Source organism: Marmota marmota, unplaced genomic scaffold (assembly GCF_001458135.2).
Source record: "Marmota marmota marmota unplaced genomic scaffold, marMar, whole genome shotgun sequence".
NCBI lineage: Eukaryota > Metazoa > Chordata > Mammalia > Rodentia > Sciuridae > Marmota > Marmota marmota.
In genome coordinates, this window is record NW_025999941.1 from 465,507 (window position 1) to 487,093 (window position 21,587).

General features: G+C 37.4%; 1 protein-coding gene across 2 annotated transcripts in view; it reads left to right on the forward strand.

Moving 5' to 3' along the window:
- The window catches only part of Znf385d (zinc finger protein 385D), a 636,064-nt gene that overhangs the window by 407,602 nt on the left and 206,875 nt on the right, over positions 1-21,587 (forward strand). The window contains exons 1-2 of one of the 2 annotated variants that reach the window (XM_015494517.2): positions 9,545-9,719; positions 9,849-9,991. Coding sequence is in view for 1 of the 2 variants with exons in the window: in XM_048801021.1 (XP_048656978.1) it covers positions 9,849-9,991 (143 nt within the window). In the remaining variant the exon portion in view is untranslated. Of the gene's footprint in view, positions 1-9,544; positions 9,720-9,848; positions 9,992-21,587 lie in introns of those variants that run through there. The other variant, XM_048801021.1, reaches the window with a different exon arrangement.

The window sequence follows — 21,587 nt, forward strand, 5'->3', positions numbered from 1 at the left end:
CCCCCCCCCCCCCCACAAAAACAAAAAACAAAAAAAACCCAGAGACATCTTCATATGTGGAGGCTGACACAGTAGTAAATACATCTAGTCCTGCACATTAATGGAAGCCTGTGTAAGGTAGATCTGGACACCAGAGAGAAAACCTGCTATTGATATGTCCAGGGAACGCTTAGTAGAGGAAGTCATGCTTGAGCTGCATCCTGAAAGTAGATGATCTGTTGTTTACTATACTTTGATGTGGGTTTCATCTGGGTTACACCCTAGACAAACAAGGGTCAGTGTGCTGCCATGGGTTAAGGCAACATTCTGGGTTGAATTGCTCACTGAAATACAACATTCCGAAAGTATGTTACAGAAAGTGAGTCAAACCAGAATACCAGAATACCCACTATCTGTAACTCTGAGACTTATATATCTCTAGTGATATATATGGCCCTAGATTCCATCCCCAACACCACATACACCCACACACACATACACACACACACACACACACAATTTTTTTTTTGTGTGTGTGTGTGTATGTGGTGTTAGGGATTGAACCCAGGGCTTCATGCATGCCATGCAGACACTTTACCACTGAGCCACATCCCCAGCCCTAGTGTCTTATTCTTTTAGTTCCTGGTCAAAAGTTTCAAAACAGTTGTCTCCACTAGTCTCCTTTATGAAACCCTCATCCAGCCCTTATCCTCCTCAAAAAATGACAACACTTAAATAACTCATTAAGGTCACCAAAAATCTCTCTGAGGTTAAATGTAACTTGGGGTCCTTCTGTAGCCCTGGATGAAGCTGGTCAACAACTTCTCCCTTTTGCCCAGTCCCTGGCATGGAGAAGTTCCTATAGGGAAGTCCCAGGTGAGAGGCACACATCATGGATGGATCATCAAAAACACTACAGCATCTCTTTTCCTTTTGAAAGAGTGACATGACCAAAGCCTAGATATCCTGAGTAAAATTACTCTGAGAGACAGATGTAGCAAGGCAGCTTGACGCTCACATCAACTTGATTTAAACACTGAGCTGACTGTATTATGACTACGCTTATTTGGTTAAATGCACGTTTTCTGTTAACACTCTCAAGAGTTATTAGATACTAATAAGTATCCATTTGCCCTAGGATTGGCCCCTTTCTGCTTCTTTGGTTTGAAGATATGTTATCTATTTTATTCAAAACACTCACTTCTTACTTATTCTGGCATGATTTTTTTTTTCTTTTTAATTCACATCACCCAAGTGATCATCATTGATCATGCATGAAGATACTTAGCTGGCCATTGTCATCTGTAGACAACTAACGCTTTCTGATATGTTGCCAGCTATTCTGACAATAGCTCCATTTGGCTCTGAGAAAATATCCCTTCTCAATCCCAAAAGGTAAAGGACCCAGGGGAAAGCAGGAGTTTCTCTCCTATCAGCATTGTGTTCTTAAATAGACTATATTGAGCAGATTATCTGTAAATTATTTGTTGCCTGAGAATGTTGGTTTTGCACTGGAGTTGCTATGTTTAACAGACCCTTGTGTAATGATGGAGACGTTTGTGTTTGCAGTGTACCACACAGTACTCTTTTAGCAACATGTGGTTATTGGACACTTGAAATGTGGCTAGTGTGATTGTGAGGCTGAATTTTTAATTTTACTTAATTAGAATATAAAATAGCCTCATGTGGCTAATAACTTCTACAGTGGGCATCTCAGCACTAGAGTACCTCTCTTATTAGTTATAATTGATTGTCTGAAATTAAATCTTTGGAAACTTGTCTTGAGAAATTTTTACATCTTTTTTTTGTATTTCATGTCACTTGCTTCTGATTGGATAGGAATTTTCCATGCCAACCTTTCTGATCTCCCGTGAGGCAGATTATACAGTTCTGGATTATACAGTGCCTAACAGATAGGCTGAAGAATACAAGGATATTTGGAGTTAAGTGTTTAAAACTCCTTACCCTGGAACTGCTAGCAGATAATCTGGAAATTATCCTGAATTAGTTAAAGAAGGGAGAGATTCCGTTTTTCTTCTAGGGAAGACTAGACTTGGGATATTAAAAGCTGGACCATATCAGTATTTTGATTTAGATGATGGCATTCAACGACAGTGGCAGATAAAACAATACTAATTTCTTTCCTAACTTCCCTCCAGAATGAGTTTTGGGCTGAATTACTGGAATATTTAAACAGCTTAAAATAAATTAAGAGTTTGGGCAAAGGGAGAACACACAGCACTCACATGTGATTTTTTTTTCATGGGTAAATACCTGAATGCTGACCATTGACTCCTGCAGGTGTTTTTGAGTCAGTGTTTCCAGAATGGTGTTCTAGTTTGCCCTGACTCATCCTTCGATTCTCACCTCATTCCTCCCTGTGGTCAAGAGCAGGCTGTGTGAGACAGCAGCCACCCTCCTGTGTGGGTTTGTGCTGCCAGCTTGTCCTAGAGGGATCTCACTTGGTTTTGACATTTGAGTTGACCTGCCAAGAGCAGATCACTTCAGGCCAACAAGGAGCTTCCTCCTGATGTAGAACATGCTAGATCATCTTTCCTAAACCTAGTGGGTGAATCAACAGTCCAAAACAGGCAAATAACAAAAGCCATGTGAGGGGAAAAATTGGGACCTGGTCATGATAAATTCAAATTTCATCTCAAAACAAGTTGACAGTTTTACTGTTCAGTTGAGAACAACATTTAAGCAAAGAGGAATTGAATGGGAGTTTGGGTCACTGAGGTTTGAGGAAGCATAGTAAACCCAGTTCTTCTAAACAAAAAGTAAAAAATCAATCTCAATGATAAAACTGCCCATTATAGTCCCCAGCCAATAACCTTGAGTATTTGAAAGGCAGAAGAGACTACAACAACTACATATTTGTTTTTCTGATTAGGGAAAGAAATAATGAAGAATGTGAGGATGACAACTTCTGAAACAAATTTGATATCATATTCACAAAGCGAGCATGTTCCCATGGTAGATAAATATCAGTGGTCAATACTGGATATTCCTTTATCATCTCTTTTATCTTTAAAAAGAAATGCTCTCCCCCCCGCCACACACACTTCTTACAAGATTGCTAGTTTTAAAATATTTTGTTCTGGCTGCAAGGGAATTGACTCACTCAATTTTAAGAAAACTAGTTGGGTAGAGTATTCTTTTTGTTGTTGTTATTATTAACTTAAAAGCTATTTGCATCAGTGCAGTGAGAATTGTTCAAGTTACTCAGGTTCTTTCAGTCAGATACTTTGCTTCTTAGAGCCTTGGCTTTTGAATATGTAAATTGGATATTATCATAGATACCTGGCAGAATTTTGTATTTTAAAGGAATTAAGGGGATACCAAACTAATCCATGTTAATTACTCATTAGAGTTATCACTTCTACCCTGGCTGGCTGATTCTGCTAATTACAGCACTCTGCAGCCAATATTTGATCAAGTACAAGTTTTGCCTTGATATCCCCAATATATCATTTCTTTTTCCTGTTAGAAACATCAGATCTGAATTTGCATTCGCTATTGCATAGTTTCCTGATTTCCTGTAATGAGCTCCAATGTTGCCCAATGGAAATGGAAAATTCCAATTAAATTATTTAGAAGTGGATACAAATAGTTTTGTGTATCAAATTAAATTCTTATCAAAATGAATAACTACTTAAAATCCAACATTACCTGTAATTCCAGCAGCTTGGGAGGATCATGAGTTCAAAGCCAGCCTCAGCAAAAGCAAAGTGCTATGACACAGAATTCAAAAGGGTATACATGTTACAGACAACAGAAGACCAAAAAAACATGACTACTAAATGCAATGTGGTTTACTGAAATGGATCCTGGATGGAGAAAGGATATTAGTAGAAAAAGTAGTGAAAGTCAAAAGTTGAGAGTTTCTTAATAATAATGTACTGATATTGGTTTCTTAGTTTTAACCAATGTTCTGTGGTCATACAAGATGTTGGTATGCAGAAAAACTGAGTGAGGAAGTTATGGGAACTCTTTATATTATCTTTATATGTTTTCTATTAATTGAAAGTTATTTTAAAATGAAAAGGATTTTTCTGTTTTATCTTTTATTTCTACAATGCTGGGGATTGGACCCAGGGCCTCACACATTGCTAGGCAAGTGTTCTACCACTGGGCTCCACTCCAGCCCTGATTTTTTTTTTTTTTTTTTTTTTTTTTTNGTAGTATGCCCCTGGTTTCAATCTGCTGTACCAAAAAAAAAAAAAAAAAAAAAAAAATTCAAGATTATGCAAAATGTTCTAGATGCTTTTCAGTTATATATTAATATTTTGAGCTTCTTATTTTAATTGTAGCTTGTTGAAATATAGATTTCTTAATTTTAAAAACATTGGCACTTGAAATTGTACATATTTGGCACTCTGACATTTCAGTACATTTATACATTCTACAAAACTCCCTTAGTTATCATTTTTTTTGGTTAAAAAAACTCAAAATCCTTCTAGCTTTTTCAAAATATACAGCAAGCTATTTTTATTATTGTTATCTGTAGTCACTCTGCTGTGCAGTAGAATTCCAGAACTTATGTCTCCAACTACAACTTAATACCCAGTGATCAACCTCTCCATAATATATAGATAACTATATATATTTCAATATAGACAAACATATATAGTTCAAGAATGTATATACCTATGTGTATGTGTGTGATATATATGTATCTGTATGCATATATCTATAGATAAATTGATGGTGAAGGGGAAAAAATGCTAAAGAGACTATAGAAATGATTTCTTCTCTTAGGAAATCAGGGATTCATGCTGTGTGTGTGTGTGTATGCATGTGTGTGTGTAAATACATATACACACATATAATTGTGTGTGAGTGTATGTATTTACCCAATCATATGCTGGTGTTAATTTTAAATGGCAGCAAGCCCTAATGATTTGGGGGTATCAAAGGTTAAATCATAGGTGGAAGTTGAAATTGAGATGAAGATTAAAGTTCACCTGTCAGACAGGACTATTCTATGAACTCTGGGTCAGTGCAGCAGTTTAAGGTTAAATCATGCCCCATTATGAAGAGCCCAGACCTCTTTCTGGAGGACCTCTTAGTGGGAGCACCCTTCTGGGGGAGCAAAATAAACAAAGTTAAGAATTTGAAGGTTCTCTTAAAAGTATCTTGATTGACTGCTTTCAGAAGGCTTGAACAAGCTTCCTGGGAGGCTATAATGTTCACTAAAAAAAGATATGCCTCACTTAGTGAGCATCTGTTGGCCAGGAGCTGTGCTAGGTGCTTCATATTCTTTTACATAGTAAGCTTTAACTCAAAACCACTGGTTTAGAATTCCTATTTATCTGTGTAAATTATTAAAATGAACACTTTTGAATTTATGTTTTAAACTTGCTTTATGAAAATGTAAACTCCTAAAGTGAATGTTGCTTAAACCTCAGTCCTTGTCCCTGATGCCAATCCAATAATCAGGACAAGGTTTTGAGGGGAAAAGTAAATAAATAAAAGAAGAAGAAGAAGTTTTATTGCTTTGCCAGCAAAGGAGAAGCACAGGGGACTCCTGTCCCAGAGGCTGTGATTCTGCCCAACAGGGAAAAGAGAGAACTTTTAAAGAAGCTATTCAAAGGCTACATTCCAGGTGTGTCCTGACAAGGGGTCCCAGGTGAGCCTGGATAGCATGTTGCTTGTTAATTTGTTAATTTGGGAGATAGTCACTTGCTAGATCTTCCAGTGAAGTCTCCTTTATGTGGAGGACAGATAACTCAAAGTAATCTTGTTCCTTGCCCCCAGGTTAGGGAGGGGGAGTGGGAGAAGAGGAAAAGAAAAACAAGTCCCTTTAAAAATAAGCAGCAAGGGCTATATTCAAAGGTGAAGTGGACCACTGTCACCAATCTGTCACCAGATTGAATAGGTATAAATTAACAAATATTTATTATAGGTAACTATTAACAAATATTTAGGATTTGGTTACTCCAGTACTTTTTTCAACCTCATTGATAATACTTTGGTGAACATACAGCTTCCTGTGAATGCATTAAAGTGAATCTGATATGTTTGCTCTGTAGTTCACTCTTTGCAACTGAACTTGTAAATGTAGACTCACAGAAATGGGCATCACAAAGGGTGGGAGAAGAATTTAGTGAGCTTTAACAATCACTGTACTTCACCTTTTTAATTTTTGTTACCCAACAGCTTACTCAGTGTTAATAAGTATTCTATACTCGATAAATGTTTTTGGTTCGTTGACTTTTAATGTTTTTTAAATGTGTTAACAAATTCTGTATAGAAAGATAGAAACTACTCTGAAATCAGATTGTTTACAATTTATTTTGTTCAAGCTGTATAAATTAAAATTCGTAGGCAATGAAATATGTGGTACTAGGCATAGCATTTCAGATACAAATACATGATTCTATGTATGTCTCAATCTCTGCCCCATGGGGACTTTAAAATTAAGAATATTAATGGGCTGGGATTGTGGCTCAGTGGTAGAATGCTCCCCTAGCAGGACCCAGGTTCGATTCTCAGCACCACATAAAAATAAAGGCATTGTGTTGTGTCCATCTACCAAAAAAAAAAAAAATTTTCTCTTAAAAGAAAGAATATTAATATTTCTAGAAATGTGAAATTTCTATGAGAATGATGCTGTTGGCAAACATGAACAACTCTTCACCTGTAGAAATACCATTATACTTGGTGTTCATGTTTATTGCCAGTAAGTTTATAATTGTGAAATAAATAATATACATTCCTATCTTATACACAAAAGTTTCTATTTAGAAAATTAAGGAAAAGAATAACTATCTACCGAAGGAGCATAGTTTAATCTGTTTTGCAGATGAAACACATTTGCCAGTTTTGATTTTTTCACTACTTGCAAATAGTGTTCTTGTTACAGAGTATGCATAGATTGATACAAGTAGAATAATTCAGGACTGATCTAGATTTGAAAAGTGCAATGTTAGTTACAAGTAATTTTTAAGAGCTAGCTTCAATTTTGTGCCTCCATATCACTGCTATGGATTTGGAGGTGAGCATCAATTTTAGAATAAAGCAATTCAGCATTTTACTTAGTTTATGAATGTTATACCCTGGTGTCATGTATCAAGTTCTTTTGGAAGGTGGACTCTTGAGACTCTACTGGGGTGTGCTTTGGAGAACATTGTGAGGAATTAGGGATACTGAAGAAGCAAGGGGAAACTGGACTGTGGTACAGTCAAAGCAGGAGCCTTAGACCACTCATCCTACTAGGAGCTTTAGAGGCTTCTGAGTTTCCTGCCTTGAGGCAAAGGCAAAGCTATTGAATGTTTGCACTCACCTGTCATTTCCTGGGGACAGCAATCTATTTGCTCTGGAGGTCTACCTTGGGTGAGGGTTATCAGCCACCAACAAATACCCCAAGCAGTTGAGGAATGAGTGCTAGGGGCTGGGATGCTCTGTGAAGTACCTCATAGGTGTTGCACCTGTATTTGCATAACAATGGGGGAAGTTCCACAGGTAATTGCCTTTTAAATTTCTCCCTTCAAAGGGGTGAGAGAAGATAGGCTCCTGTAGTTTTCCTGCAACTTTCCAAGGTTAAGTGAGTCTTGTTTATGTTTTCTTCCCCAGTGAAGTAAATTCCAGTTACAACATTGAGAGAGGACCTTGAAATATATGAATAGGTATAAATTAAGTATTTACCCTAGAGGAGATAAGGGGTAGATTAAATTAGCAATTAAATCAACATTTTAATTCCTTTTTCCTCACATTGAGTTACATACAAAGTAAGCTTTAACCATTAACTTCTTTGGAGATTGTAAACTAGGGACATGAGCTTAAAATGAAATAATTACTGAATATATTGCTGCTCAAATGAATTCTTATAATTTTAAGTATGGAATGTTTCTGTGGAATCAGTGTAAAAAGGTAAAGAGTTTACCTTTTTTCTTTTTTTCTTCCTCTACATGATATTTTATGATGTTAGCCTTACCTAATTCGAGGATGTTAAAAAATCACGGTAATAAATGTATATTAATATTCTTTGATTCATGACATAAGTGAAAATAATTTAAAATTATTGAAGATCACTATTTGTGGACATGTTAAATCATACCGTTGATTTCAACCAAAACTTGTTTCCTCAGTCTTCAAAAGAAGTACCAACCAAAAAGTTATTTAGTTTAACTTTTATTAAAGAGAAACTTTTAAAAGCCAATACTAAATTCACAACAGTTCCATGACTCAAGTTTTATAGATGTCCTCGCTGGAAAAGGGCATGCACCCACACTCACTATGCTACCAGGAGGACAGTAAAATAAGTTTATAGTGTACTCTAGAGAGTGTTGACTTGCTGTATTTTGCTTTTATCTCTGTTTGTTTTAACATCTGTCCTCCATTTCCTTCCTTGTACTGTTTTTTGTTTTATTTTATTTTTTTTAATTGGTGTGCTGATTCACACTTCAGTCATTGGCCTTACTCTGGTTGAGGAATATTTCAAGAGGGAAGTTAAAACAGTGAGGGAAAAAATACTGTTTTTGTTAATTTGGCTCCAGCTGATTTTATACCTGGAAGCAGGAGAAACTGATGGTTCTTGTATATGGTTAATTAAATCTTGAGCTGATGGCTTTTGTTATAGGTCTTAAGTCATCCACCTTGTTATCAGAGCCTCTGCCCAGCAAGGCTAGGCTTCTCTATAGGGAGTCCTTTCAGAATATTTACTTTGTGCTCAGGTGACTGACTGAAGGCAAGAAGATGGTCCCTGTCCACTGGGCCAGGTTGTGAAATTTGAAAGACAATCAGTATGGGGGCCTCCCTTGACTTTGTCTTAAAAACAAGATGGCAGGCAGTAAGTGGCATAGACAGGACCTTGTCCTCTTCCTCCAGTCTCTTAGAGTTCTTTTCTGTGAGGGAAGGAAAAATTTCACTGCATTTTGTTTTCCTAATGCTTCTTGGATTCTCACCAGTGGGTTTTTATACAGGCTGTTGCTTGCCTCTCAGATTAGAAGAATGCTGGCATATTTTAACAGTTTCCTAGGATTCAAACAGCCTTTAATTAACAGCAAATTGATGTTTTGGAATGTTATCAAAACTTGAGAGACTGAACACGGAGGCTGAGCTTCCATCCTACTAGCTTCTGAGTGACATGGAGTCCTAAAACAGGGGGCAAAGGTGCATGCAACCTTGCAAACAGCTGGCTGTCCACTGGTATGGCAAGGAGGGTGTCTTTGTTGATATAATATTCACATGGCCTACTCAGTGGTGCCCATGTAAATTCCACCTACTCCTGCCTGTGGTGGAGGCAGGCAGTTGTTGAATACTGAGAGCTACAGGGGTGCTGAACAGCTCAGCCTTTAGCACTGGATTTGTTGGTTTTTAATCCTCCAGTTGCTGGGGCAGTAAGGTATGTTTGCCCGTGTTCACAGTGTTCACAGTTAAGTTTCTTTCTTGTGCCAGATTCGTGTCATCTTACTACCAGAGTTTTGCATTGGCGGAAAAGAGCAATTCTACTGAAATAACCTCTCAGATCGGAAGCCTCTTCTGAGTAGTAGGTTAGTGGTCAAAGAGGGACAGGCAAGCCAGCCATAGAGAGGGTTTCTTTTTGAATTCAGAGATTTTGGATTTGTTGCTGACTTGTTCCAGATCTCTAGGCAGGAAAGGAAAAATGAGTTGGAGAGTTTGAAATATTGACCAACACTTGCATAACCAGACAATTATAATCCAAAGAAAAGAAGAGCTTGACATACTCCTGCTGCCCAATGGCAGAACTGCTCACTGGCCAGTTCCCAACTGAGGTCAGCAGACTCCATGTCTTTATTTTTTCCAGTGATCCATGAAGCTGGCCTCTTTTCTCTCAAGAGAGATGGTGGTGCTTTTTCCATGCCTGATATCCCTGATCATTCTGTTTCTTTTCATCTCCACAGGTGGTACATGCCAGAGTCCTGCTCTCCCAGCCCTGGTCCGTCCACCAGCCCCTCCTTTGCAACCATCGCTGGATATTAAACCATTTCTTCCCTTTCCTCTTGACACTGCGGCTGCAGTCAACCTCTTCCCCAATTTTAATGCAGTAAGTACCACAACGAAACTTGCACCTATCAGAGTGATAGGTGCTAGAAAAACTTAGAGGACAGGGGTGATTCAGTTTACAGCCTCTTTTTTGCTATAGAGTTGATTCCATGACTTGTCTGAAAGCCATGGTAAACTTAATTGTCTGCCTGGTTATGTCAAATTCCCAGAGCCAGGCTCTTTCATGGGAAAAAGAAAAGAGATTCAATGTGATTGTGTGTCTTCTGGATAACACCAACAAGTCTATTTTGTTGTTAGTTGTTGTTGAGATATGTTGAATTTCAATTTGACCTATCTATTAGAATTATCAAGTTGGTATCTAAAATAAATTAAACATGTGTTTCTTGTGTCTGAGTCTTCTGCTTTAATGTTCAAATCTAATACTTCTTTCCTAATTTAACAAAGAGAGCTCGGATAATGACAATAGTGTTACATTTTATATATACAACACTTTTTTTTTCCTCCTTAAAGCAACTCAGGGCTCTGGTAACAAGAGTTTTAATATCATTTTCCTTCCTGCCCAGCCAAGTTAAGTCTGTCTTAAATTACTTTGCTTCTTTGGGTTTTGTCAACAGCCTTCTCAGCACAAGTTCAATTATTTTCTTGTTTCTGTTTCCACTTTTAAGATGTCTTTATAAGTTGGTAGATTCATCACATACATCATAATTCTTATTTTGTGCAAGCTGGTTGAGAGTATTTTCAGGATGGAAACTGGAGTAAGGGTTGAAAAGGTTAGAAACAAGTAAGTGACATATATTTCAAATATCATCCGATTTGGATTCCAGCAGTTGTTATAATGCAGGTCTGAGCTTATCAATGACAGGATATGTCAATACAGCCAAAGCAAAGAGGATTAAGATGAGAGGTTTCTGAATGCCTGGAGATCTAAATAATACTTCTTTTTGCAACTGCTTACCCCCATGATAGAGTTAAAAAAAAAATCTGCCCACAATTAAATAATTCTTCCTCAGGGGAAAGAAGAAGATATTGTGTTTCCTAATAGAACTTTGTCACAGGGACTTTGGACGTGCTAGTAAATAGTACAGAAATGTACTGTGCTTGTCCTTGCTCAATGGCAAGGGGAAATAAAACGATGGGGAGAGGAATTTTCCATAAGAACCTTGTTTTGAAATGGATAGGGCAAAAACAGAGCAGCATAAAGATCATGTTTACAAAACACAGGTTTCTAATCCTAGGTATTTCAAGAATAGTGGCGAAAAACTTGCTTGGCATCAAATTCCCTGACACTTAAATGACTACACTGAAGTCCCTCAGATCCCCTTCCTGGAGCTCCTAAAGTGGCTTCCTGGCACAGCCTTGTCCCCCCGCACCCCCCCCCCCCATGCCTGGGGGATGATCCATAAGAGGTGGTCCACTTAGCCTTGGCTACCACTTGGCATCTTGTCCTGCGGGTCCCATAGCATTAGAGCAGTTTAGGTAAAAATCTTGGAAGCTTATAAAATACCACATTTAAAACTTTTGGTTTGTCTTTCAGGAGACATTAAAAGCCCATTGATTAATCTGACTGACAATGAGTCTTTTTTTTTGTCATGAAACAAAGATGAGTGACATGCTGAGCTGAGAGACACCCAGCAAATCTCTTTACCTTCTTTGCTGCTTTTTCCTATTAGAGATAAAAGTGGACCTGATAATCTCTTCTTATACTACTGAGAGATTTGAGTGTTTTTTTTTTTTTTTTCTTGGTGGGCAAAGGCAGTGTTATGTGGTGGTCAAGCTGGGCTCTGCAGTTAAACTTATTTAAGTCTCAGAACTACCTCTTATCCTATATTCCCTGTGTACATCACTAGCTTCATCCATGAAATGGGACTAATATAGCACCCTTTATAGGCATGTGATAATGATAATGTTGGGTAAATCATTCTGAACAGTGTCATGGAGTGAATGGTATTGTGTTCAGAAGTAACTTGTGAATCTTTTTAAGTATAAATGTGAGAGTTCACTGATGGATTACTAAAGTTTGACTTGATTATTTTTCCTCTCTTGGATTTTGACTTGGGTTATGTGTGTCCCTTAAAGCAGGCTGCCCTCTGTTCCTACTGCTTATTCCTTGGTAATTCCCTTTCAAGATTGGCCTGGCTGCAGCCAACTGAGGGTTAAGATGCTCCTTGCTCCCAAAGGAGGGGAATCATTGGAAAGCCCATAATCCATGTGACTGTGGACTCAGAATTAGATCACAACCTGAATTCTTGATTTTTTTTTTTAAAGCAGATGTGAATCTCAGTCCACAAATTTGGCATGTAGAAAATACGATGTTTTATTTTAATAAATTGATTTCTGTTTTAAAAGGGTTCATTCCATCAGGAGGTAATTTCAATCTAATTTTGTTTCAGGGTATGCTAAGTTTCTGGATTCTAACAGGTTATCTATCCAACTTTTGGTGGGAGACATCTCTGATCAAATTATTTTTCCACATAGGCATTCATGAGATATGGGCAGCCTGTGGTTAGCATAGCCCTTAAGATACTTGGCTTGTTCTGTAATTCACTTAAGACTCACAAACTTCAAAAGGCTGTGAGTTGTCCTTCATGCACAGATCCACCACACAGCTGTTATTTCTTTGCAGAAAGTGATAAACCATTTTGCCAACCTAACAGTTTTGATCCATCTAACATTTTCAGAACAAAGTCCATAGTGATCAGACACTGTCTGTTATACATTCCTCCTCTAATGGAATATGAAAACACATACACACACACTCACTTACTCTACCCCCAATACGTAGATGTCCTTCACATGTGAAATCCTTTATATATAGGATATACACAGGCATTTATATACATGGATATATGTGGAGGAGAGTGTGATGTGTATGGAATCATCTCTATGTGAGGTAGGATGTGGCTGAAAGGTAAAGGAAAAATTTAAAAACATTCTTGTAAGGAAAAATTTAAAAACATTCTTGTAAGATCAAATATATAAAAACATGGGTAGCTATCTCTGATCATTGTACTTCTGCAAGAGGGTAAACCATTAGTATTTGCATGTGTGAAGGCCAGGAAGGATAATGAAGAATCTATGAAAATAAGCACTGTTAGGAGGGAAAGGAAACAGAGATAGAATCAGAGCTGATATATGGACATAAAAGAGGACATTCAACAAAATTATTAGGATCTTTTGGTCTCAAAGTCAACTTTTGGGAAACAGAAGTTCCCTGGTCTGGGAAATGTTGTGTCTCTAGATGTTTCAAGAGCTTTAACACTAAAGCAATCTCTCCTTGAATTCCTCCTGTACCACCACCCTGCCCTTTAATCTCTTAAGACATGGGGATTTCAGTGCTCAAAAACAATCTGATCTCAGTGATCCACCCTGAGTCTTGCATTTCTTGAACAGAACGAATCCTGGAAGTGAATAGATGACATTTAGGAAAGAGAATGAGCTTAGTCCATTCAGTCAACTCCTATTTATTAAGCAGCTGCTATGTGCCAGGAATATTGATAACAGAGAGTACATCATGGCCCCTGCTATGAAAAGAAGTCAATCTCTAAAGGAAAAGTTGACAAATAAGGACATATTCACAAATACGGCTGCGTTGATAGAGAAAGTTGTATAGGATAAAATATCAGCTTGGGGACAAGAGTGTGTTTATGACATTCTGGCTGTCCTAGTGGAGGTTTGTGAGGAAAAATAAACTATTCTTGGAATTCAAGCAGGAAGGGATTTAATGTAAGGCTTTAAGTGCTTACAGAATCTTTGTGGATGTTGGGCAAATGACAGTCTAAGAAGGCTGTTTTAGGCTATTTTTTTCCCAGCTTGCTTTCACGGAGTCAGTGAGTTGCAGAAACACAAGACACCCAGCAAGTCCAGTCAAATCCCATGGAATGCCTCTGATCAGTGGAATCAGCCAAGTTTGCATGTGCTGGCAGGGATCTGTGGGCATGCAGACCTTGGGCTCCTATCCTTGTGATGTGGGGGCACCGTGCAGGGCTGCCCATGGAAGACCCCTCTCTGTGGCATGGTACAGTGAGATAGGTGGAGTCAGAAGCCTGATAGAGTCTGTAAGTAAGAGAGAAGGCTACATTCATTAGATGTCCAGTGTCCTAAACTATGAAATTAACATAAACATCTCTGGTTTATTATCAGAGGTGCAGATGGACTTAAAATTCTGGAGATTGAAGCTGAGAATGGGCTTGGGCAAGACCTGGGAATGTTGTCTAGAATGGGAGCTAATGAACAAAAAAATGATTGTGTCCCTTGACAGTTTCTTCTCAGGGTCTCACAGTGGACCCTTTGTCTCTGTTTCTCTACCATATTTTCTTCCGATTAGGATCCATGGTTATGGCAATGGAGAATGTGTTTGTGGGGATTGATGGAACCTGATTCCACATCCTGCTTCCCATGGCTGTATCTCCCATTGGCATGAGGAGAACTGAGAAATATGGAGCCTAGGCACCTGTATGTGTCAGCCCCTCATTAAATATTGAGCCCTTCTTCGTTTCTGGAGATGCAGAAGGAAGAATGAGGAGGTCATGTGGAGAGGGCAAAGAGGCAGAGAGGAGAGTGAATCAAGGAGAGTGGCTGTAAATGTTTTAGTTAGCTCTGGCTTTAACATTGAACTGGACCTCAATTAGCATAGAAAAGTTGACTCTGGATTCTGTGCTGCTCCTCCATAGGCTGTGATTTCATTATGAAAGAGAGAAAACTGGGGAAGGGAGGGAGGTGGGGGTGGGGCGCGGGACAGCAGGAGAGATCAAATCCAGCGCCTGATTCCACTCTAGCTCTTTCTGTTTCTCAAAAGTACCCACTGTTGGAAATTTGAATGCAGCATTAGTTTGGGTTCTGCTCAGCAATTTTGGAATTTTTATCAGTTTGGCCACAGGAAAGTGGTGATTTTGTTATTTATGGCCTTGCTTCTTCTATGTATCAGGGAAATCATGTTAAAATGCAGGTTCTGAGTCAGTTGTTCTGGGGTGGGGCCTGAGATTGTGAACATATGTAGGAGGGGAGGGAGAGCCAGGAAAAAATATTAAAAGCATTGAACAATTCTTCATTCATTTCACAAATATGCATTGACCACTTACTATGTGCTGGGTCCTGAGAATTCAGTGGAAAAACTAATAAGCCAAATGCCTGAAGTTGTAGAACTTATTTTCTGGTGTTTATGCAGTGAGGAGTTTGTAAGAGCGCAAATAGGGAGATCTGAAGTGTCTGCAAGGTGCAGCTGTACCTCAGACATGATCTAGTTCTATTTTATCCTCCAAAAGCACTATGAACCTCATTTATAGGATTTTGTTCAGAACTTGGTTACAGCTGCCTTTTATCAAATGCTTACTATGTGTCAAGTGTCTGGCATTATCTTTTGCATTCCAACTGGTTAAAGATTTTTTATAATTTTTTTTAAGATTTTATGTATGTCATGATCTTAAAAGTATTGCTGAGAAAAATAACATGAATTAGTTTTTGATTCATTTCTTTCTCTTAGTGACTTCTTTCTTCTATAAACTTCTTAATGTTGAAAAATGTACCTCTTGAAAATAATTCCATCCAGAAGCATAGACTAGTAAATATATTGGAGAGTATGAGGAGGAAGAAAAGGTTAATCTTTTAGTGATTGACATACTGGGCATTTATGAAGTCCTGACTTTGTATGACTATAGTAATCACTAGAATTACACTGGCAATAATAGAAGAAGAAAGGGGAAGAGAAGAAATAGGATAAGAAAGGAGGCGGCAGAATAATTCCTGTGTCTATGGAGTTGACACTGTTGGTTAGTCACCCCTTAAAACACTCTTCTCTAAGGAACTGGTAAAACATCAAGATGCTAAAACACCAGATTAGACAATAAGCTCTATGCAAGCAGGAACCCTAATATTGGCACACCTCATTCGTTGAAAATATGAGACAGGTAAATCATTCTATGAAGAGCTATACCTAAATGTTCAGAGTTCTTTGAAAGTTATTGCAACCTGAGTTCAAGAGAAGGACAGGTCTCTCCGGGGATCTGAGATCAGTGGCTTGTTAAGGTAGTCATAATACAGGACCTCAAATATAACAATATCCGATGCATACTTCTTGAATGAATGATAAAGGCTAGGCAGAGGGAGATGATCTGATAGAAGGAAAAAACACATGGCAGATCACTAAAAGGAGAGAAATGGCCATAATAGTTTATCAGAGAAGATATAATTGATGGTGGTGATAAGAAAGTAAAAATTGAGTACTCACTGTTTCATATTTGTTTGATTACTTCTAATCAAAGTTATTAATTTAAGTAATCATTAGGAAACATAAGCACGCCATTAAGCCATCCCCTTAATTCACATTCTGTTTTTTATTGGCTTGAGTTCGTTTACTGTTTATATAAAAGAAAGCAATGTAAAAATCCCAGGGGTTCCCTATAGAATGTACTCTAAAATCAGTTCTTTATAATATTCCTCAATTATTTCCTGAGAGCCCAGAAGGGCTGCGTGATAATAAAAGCATTGGTGAGGGGCTTTAAGGTTCTAAAAGGACAGATTAAATGAGCTTTACATAGAGATAATTTAAGAACTGAAGCCTAACTGTGCATTTCTAATATTATAGGTAACAATACAGGACTCAAAACAGGAAATTTCAGATTCGTGATTCTGTTATCCTCAGAGATACATTCTTCAGGATCTTCATTTCCTCCACCCTTTAAAATGGAAATGCAAGTTGAGCTTTCCTAACCCCTAAAAATCACAAGTTCCAAATGCTTTGAAATTAGAAAGATTTTGAGCACTGACATGACCTCACAGGTAGAAAATTCCATGTGACATTGTGTGATATGTCACCATCAAAAAGCAGGAATGGTAAAAATCTTGGGTAAAATTGCCTTCAGGCTAGGTGTATAAGGTGCACATCAAAGAAAAATGAATCTCATGTTTTCCCCCAGTTCCATCTCTAAGATATGTTATCATGCATATGCACATATTTCAAAACCTGAAAATATTCCAAATCAGGAACAGTTCTGGTACCAAGCATTTCAGACAGGGGATTCTCAACCTGCACCACCATATTTATTTGTACTCTTTGTAGTTTTTCTTTATTAAAACAAAAACAAAAAGCAAAACCCTTTGTACCTTGTTACCTGCTCCAGCTGTGTCATTGTTCCCACCTCCATCCCCCAGTTGGTGGCTGGAATTAGAGAAATAGTGGTTAAACACACTTCCATTTATTTTGTTCAAAGAGATATTAATTAAGTTCTGTTTATACATTAATAGCTGCTCTTACCAAGTTTCCCTAAGTGCTGCTGTCACTAAAATAGGTAGGCAGCAGGGGTGAAATTATGGGTAGAAAAACAAGCTTGTCTTTCTGAGTCACAGCTGATACAGGGGTGGTGGAAATTTTTCAGGTTAAAAAATGCCCGATATTGGTTACTAACCCGGTATTGGTTACTAAGTTCCTTGTCCTTTGAAGACAGATGTAGCAGATTGGTACTTAGTTCTCTGTACATTAACTGTGTGGTATTTGGATAGCAGAAGCCTCTTAAAAAACATCTGCTTATGAAGTCTTCCTTTATCATATGTTTCATTCTGAAACAAATATCTAAGCATGTTTGCTGATCCCTGCAGCTTCCTGTGGGAAAAAAAGAGAAGTTTTTAAAAGTCAAGCCAACTTATTATAATGATCCTGAAGCACAAACTGCCTTAAATGTTGAATATCCAGACTTAGAAATAAAAGCCTCAAGAATTGTAAAATTCACATATTTTCTTAATAGGTGTTTACTCTTTGAGTAGCTAACACAGTTTTTTCCGATTCAAAATGCAAATAGAACAACAACATAAAAATGTTTCCTTACTGCTCTTCCCCTGCCTCTCAGGTCTTCTCTTAGAGGATGATCAATGTGGTAAATTGTTATTATATTTGTCCTTTCAGAGAAAAAGATTGAGGCATGATACACCCACATATGTACTCTGCATGGTCAGTGTAATCATAATGAGATAAAACTTTGCAAAGATTATATTTGATGTGTTTCTCACTCTTCCTTACTAACTATAATTCTGGGCAAAATAGGGGCACTGAATTAAAAACAAAACAAAACAAAACACGTGTAAGCTCACAGCTCATTTTGTGATCTAATTGCTCTTTTGGAGATTGCTGTTCCCCACTAGAACATAGGCATTTTAGAAATGAAAGGAAGTTTTTAGAGTTAATTTGTTTCGACTCTAACTCATTGGTTTAAAATGATTGAGTGATGTTTGGTTGTTAGCAAGTGGCAATGCTGAGAGAAAACTGAGACTCCTGATTTCTGTTTCTTATGAGAAAGCTGATCATGGAACCAGTGTTACACATTGAATTGTGCCATATTGAAGTCCTGACTCTCAGTCAATTAGAATGTGACCTTATTTGAAAATAGGGTCACTAAAGATGTGATTAGTTAAGACGAGGTCATTAGGGTGGGCCCCAGGTCCATTGTGACTTATGGGCTTACAAAAGTGGAAAATTTGGATTCAGAGGCACATGGAAAGGGAAGACCATATTAAGAGACATAGGGAGAGACTGGGGTGATAGCTCAGTTGGTAGAGTGCTTGCTTTGCATGTACAAGGCCTTGGGTTCAATCCCCAGGACCAACAAATAAATAAATGAATGAATGAATGAAATAAAGAGACACAGGGAGAATGTCACCTACAAGCCAAGGAGAATAGAACATGCAGCCCTCAGAAGAACCAACCCTGCCAACACTTTGGTTTTTAATTTCTTGCCTCCAGAAATGAAAAATAATAAATCAGTATTCCACCTAGGTCATGATAATGTTATACTAGTAGGAGAAGAATTTTCTAGATCCATCTAATATACTTACCCGCACTCCTAGGCATCTTGTCTACAATGTTTATGACAACTGGAAATCTACTTTTTGCTTGACTGAGTCTTATGAGCAAGTCATAGTTACCTATAGAAGGAGGTTCTCTGTTTGGAGCCAGTTCAGGCTCCCTGTAATTCCTATAAACCTTGGAAGAGGCTAATACACAAGGTCTTGCTGTTTATAAAAATGTATTTATTGATCAAATAACAGGGGTTGGAAGGAAAGCCTTTTTGTACTCATTATCTTTGATTCTAATTTCAAAAGATCTTTACATGTTATAGATATTACCTGAATTATATAGATAAGGAAACTGAACTTAGAGAGAAAAGGATTTGCCTCAAATAACATAGATAGGGAATCACTGAATCCTAGTTAGATTTCAGGGTCAGCGATAAAAGCCTAGTGAAATTTTGTTTGCAACATAGCTAGAGGATCCTTTTTTCTGTAAATGGCAGTAGTTTTTTTAATGAGCCGTGAGAACTTTGGTACACCATAGAGCTAATTAACCAAACAGTCTTTACTACCTCAGAAATTTTAACCCCAAGAACACAAGCTATTTCCTAAACAAGATTCTGGTTGTGATTGGATGGTTATGAGTAACTTTTAGGGCATCTGTTGACGTACGTGATGTAACCCACAGAAATGCTTATATTGTACATGGGCTATCATTGTCAGATAAACAAATAACACGTAACTTCTAATAATAATGGTAATGATAATAAGTGAAAAAATCCATTCATATTCTTATAATAATTTTAGGTTTTTTAAGATACACCTGCACTGGAGGACATAAGTAAGAAAAAACAAAATCCCACTAAACTTAGAATCTAAAAGATTTGAGTTCTGTGTTTAATATTTTATCTATAACCTAAGGCAAATTCCCGATTCTACACTTTCTCATCTGTAAAACGAGAATATTGACCTCATACACATGTCTAAAGTTGTTAAAAATTAAAAATGCTACATAAATAGTAGGCATTGAGGAAGTCTGTGTGGACTCAGTCTCTGGTATTGGGAAGCTAGTGATCATTTTGTTGTAACCTCTGTAACTTTATGTTGCCGCTTTCAGTTTGTGCCCCTCCCTGGGGCCAAAATTGGCAGGAAAATGCATTTGCATAGCTAAATCCAGGTGAAAGATTTGACTTTTCCAGACCTTCATTTTAGGATTGTCCCCTCTTCCATGCCCTGCTTCCTGCCAACACAAATACAAAGGGCAACCTTTCTGCTCTTTCTTACTACCCATAATCAAAAGGAATGAAAACTTTTCGCTCAGTGCTTCTCAGTGTGGTTCACAGATCTGTTTTGGTTAAGCATATTTATCTGTAATGATGCAAAAGAAATTGAGAGAACACCTTTGGAAGATCTTATAGCAAATTAAAAAAAAAATTATATGTGTGCAAACCAAGAAGGTTTATATGTCGTCTTCATTTTGTTCTCATAACTTCCATTGTGGGCACAGAGCTGGTCCTTCAGGAAAAAGTTGAGAAGCACTGGTCAGTTATATATTAGATTTCATGATTTCATCTGTATGTAGTAACTGAAGGGGGAATTTGAAGGCGTTATCTAGTGATTTGCACAAGGTACGGCTGCCAGCTACAAATTCATTTTGACTTAGATTTCTTTCACTCTCCGTAATATCCCTTGTCTTGGGGAAGTGTGGCAATGCTGGATGGCTCTCTGCAGCTCCAAAGTCAAGACAGTAGTAGCGTCAAATAAGAAAATTCACATTTTGTCTTTCTCTGAAGCATAACCCCTTCTCTCACATTTTATCTTGAGTTTGGGCAAATAGTCAAATGGTAGAATTCATGGTTAATTCTGGAATTTCCTTTCTTGAGCACTCTAAAATGGAATTTATTTCAAGAACCTTATCGGGGAATTTTTAAGGAACGGAAAATGAATATTTTAAGAGATTAAGAAATTAATAGGATTAAGAAATTTTGTTACCTTGATCTCTGTGTCCAGGTTATTTTTAAAATAGAACTGATAGTCCAGTTGTACAAAAAGTTGGGAGCATTTTTAAAGCAAGTTCTTCCAGGAAATTATACAGAAGTGTTAGTTTTACCAAAATATCCTATGCTGTTTAGAATACCTGTGATACCTCCTCTGTTAGTGTTTGTGATTTCTGCCATGGACTGCATAGCAAAATAACTGTCCCTGCTTTCATAGGAACCTGTGATAGGAAAGTTGGATTTTAGAGGTAACCAGCCATTTCTGTCACTTTCTACATACATGGAATTTTTTAACTCAGAGGTATTTGTGTTTGATGGGCTCTATGAGAAAAGTGACTCATTTTCTTGTTCGTTTTGTTTTCAGATAATTAACTGTTTCAGTAAATTCTTTTCATAAAATATGAATTTTTCAGAATCAGTTAGCTCTTATACTACCTGTAAGGTTCTTTGATATACCCCGGTGTGAAGATCCTTATTTGGAATGAGGTAGAGGAATGAAGAATTATTTTGAGCTCACAGTTTGTATTTAGTTTTACCTACATCAAATTATAATTAAAATTTAGAAGTTTGAACAGAGGAAAAGGTAGATATATTCATATATGAATACATATATTTATGCATGTTTCTGTGCATCAATCATGGCTTAGAATAATGAACACAGACATGTAGAAGACTCTTGAATATGTGTGTATTAAAATACATTATTAAAATGTTCACTTTAATTTTATTTATTTATTATTTTTTTAAATACATGACCATAGTGGAATGCATTATACTCATTATTACCCGTATACAGCACAGTTTTTCATAACTCTGTATGTAAAGTATATTCACGCCAAATTATGCCATTATACATGTACTCTT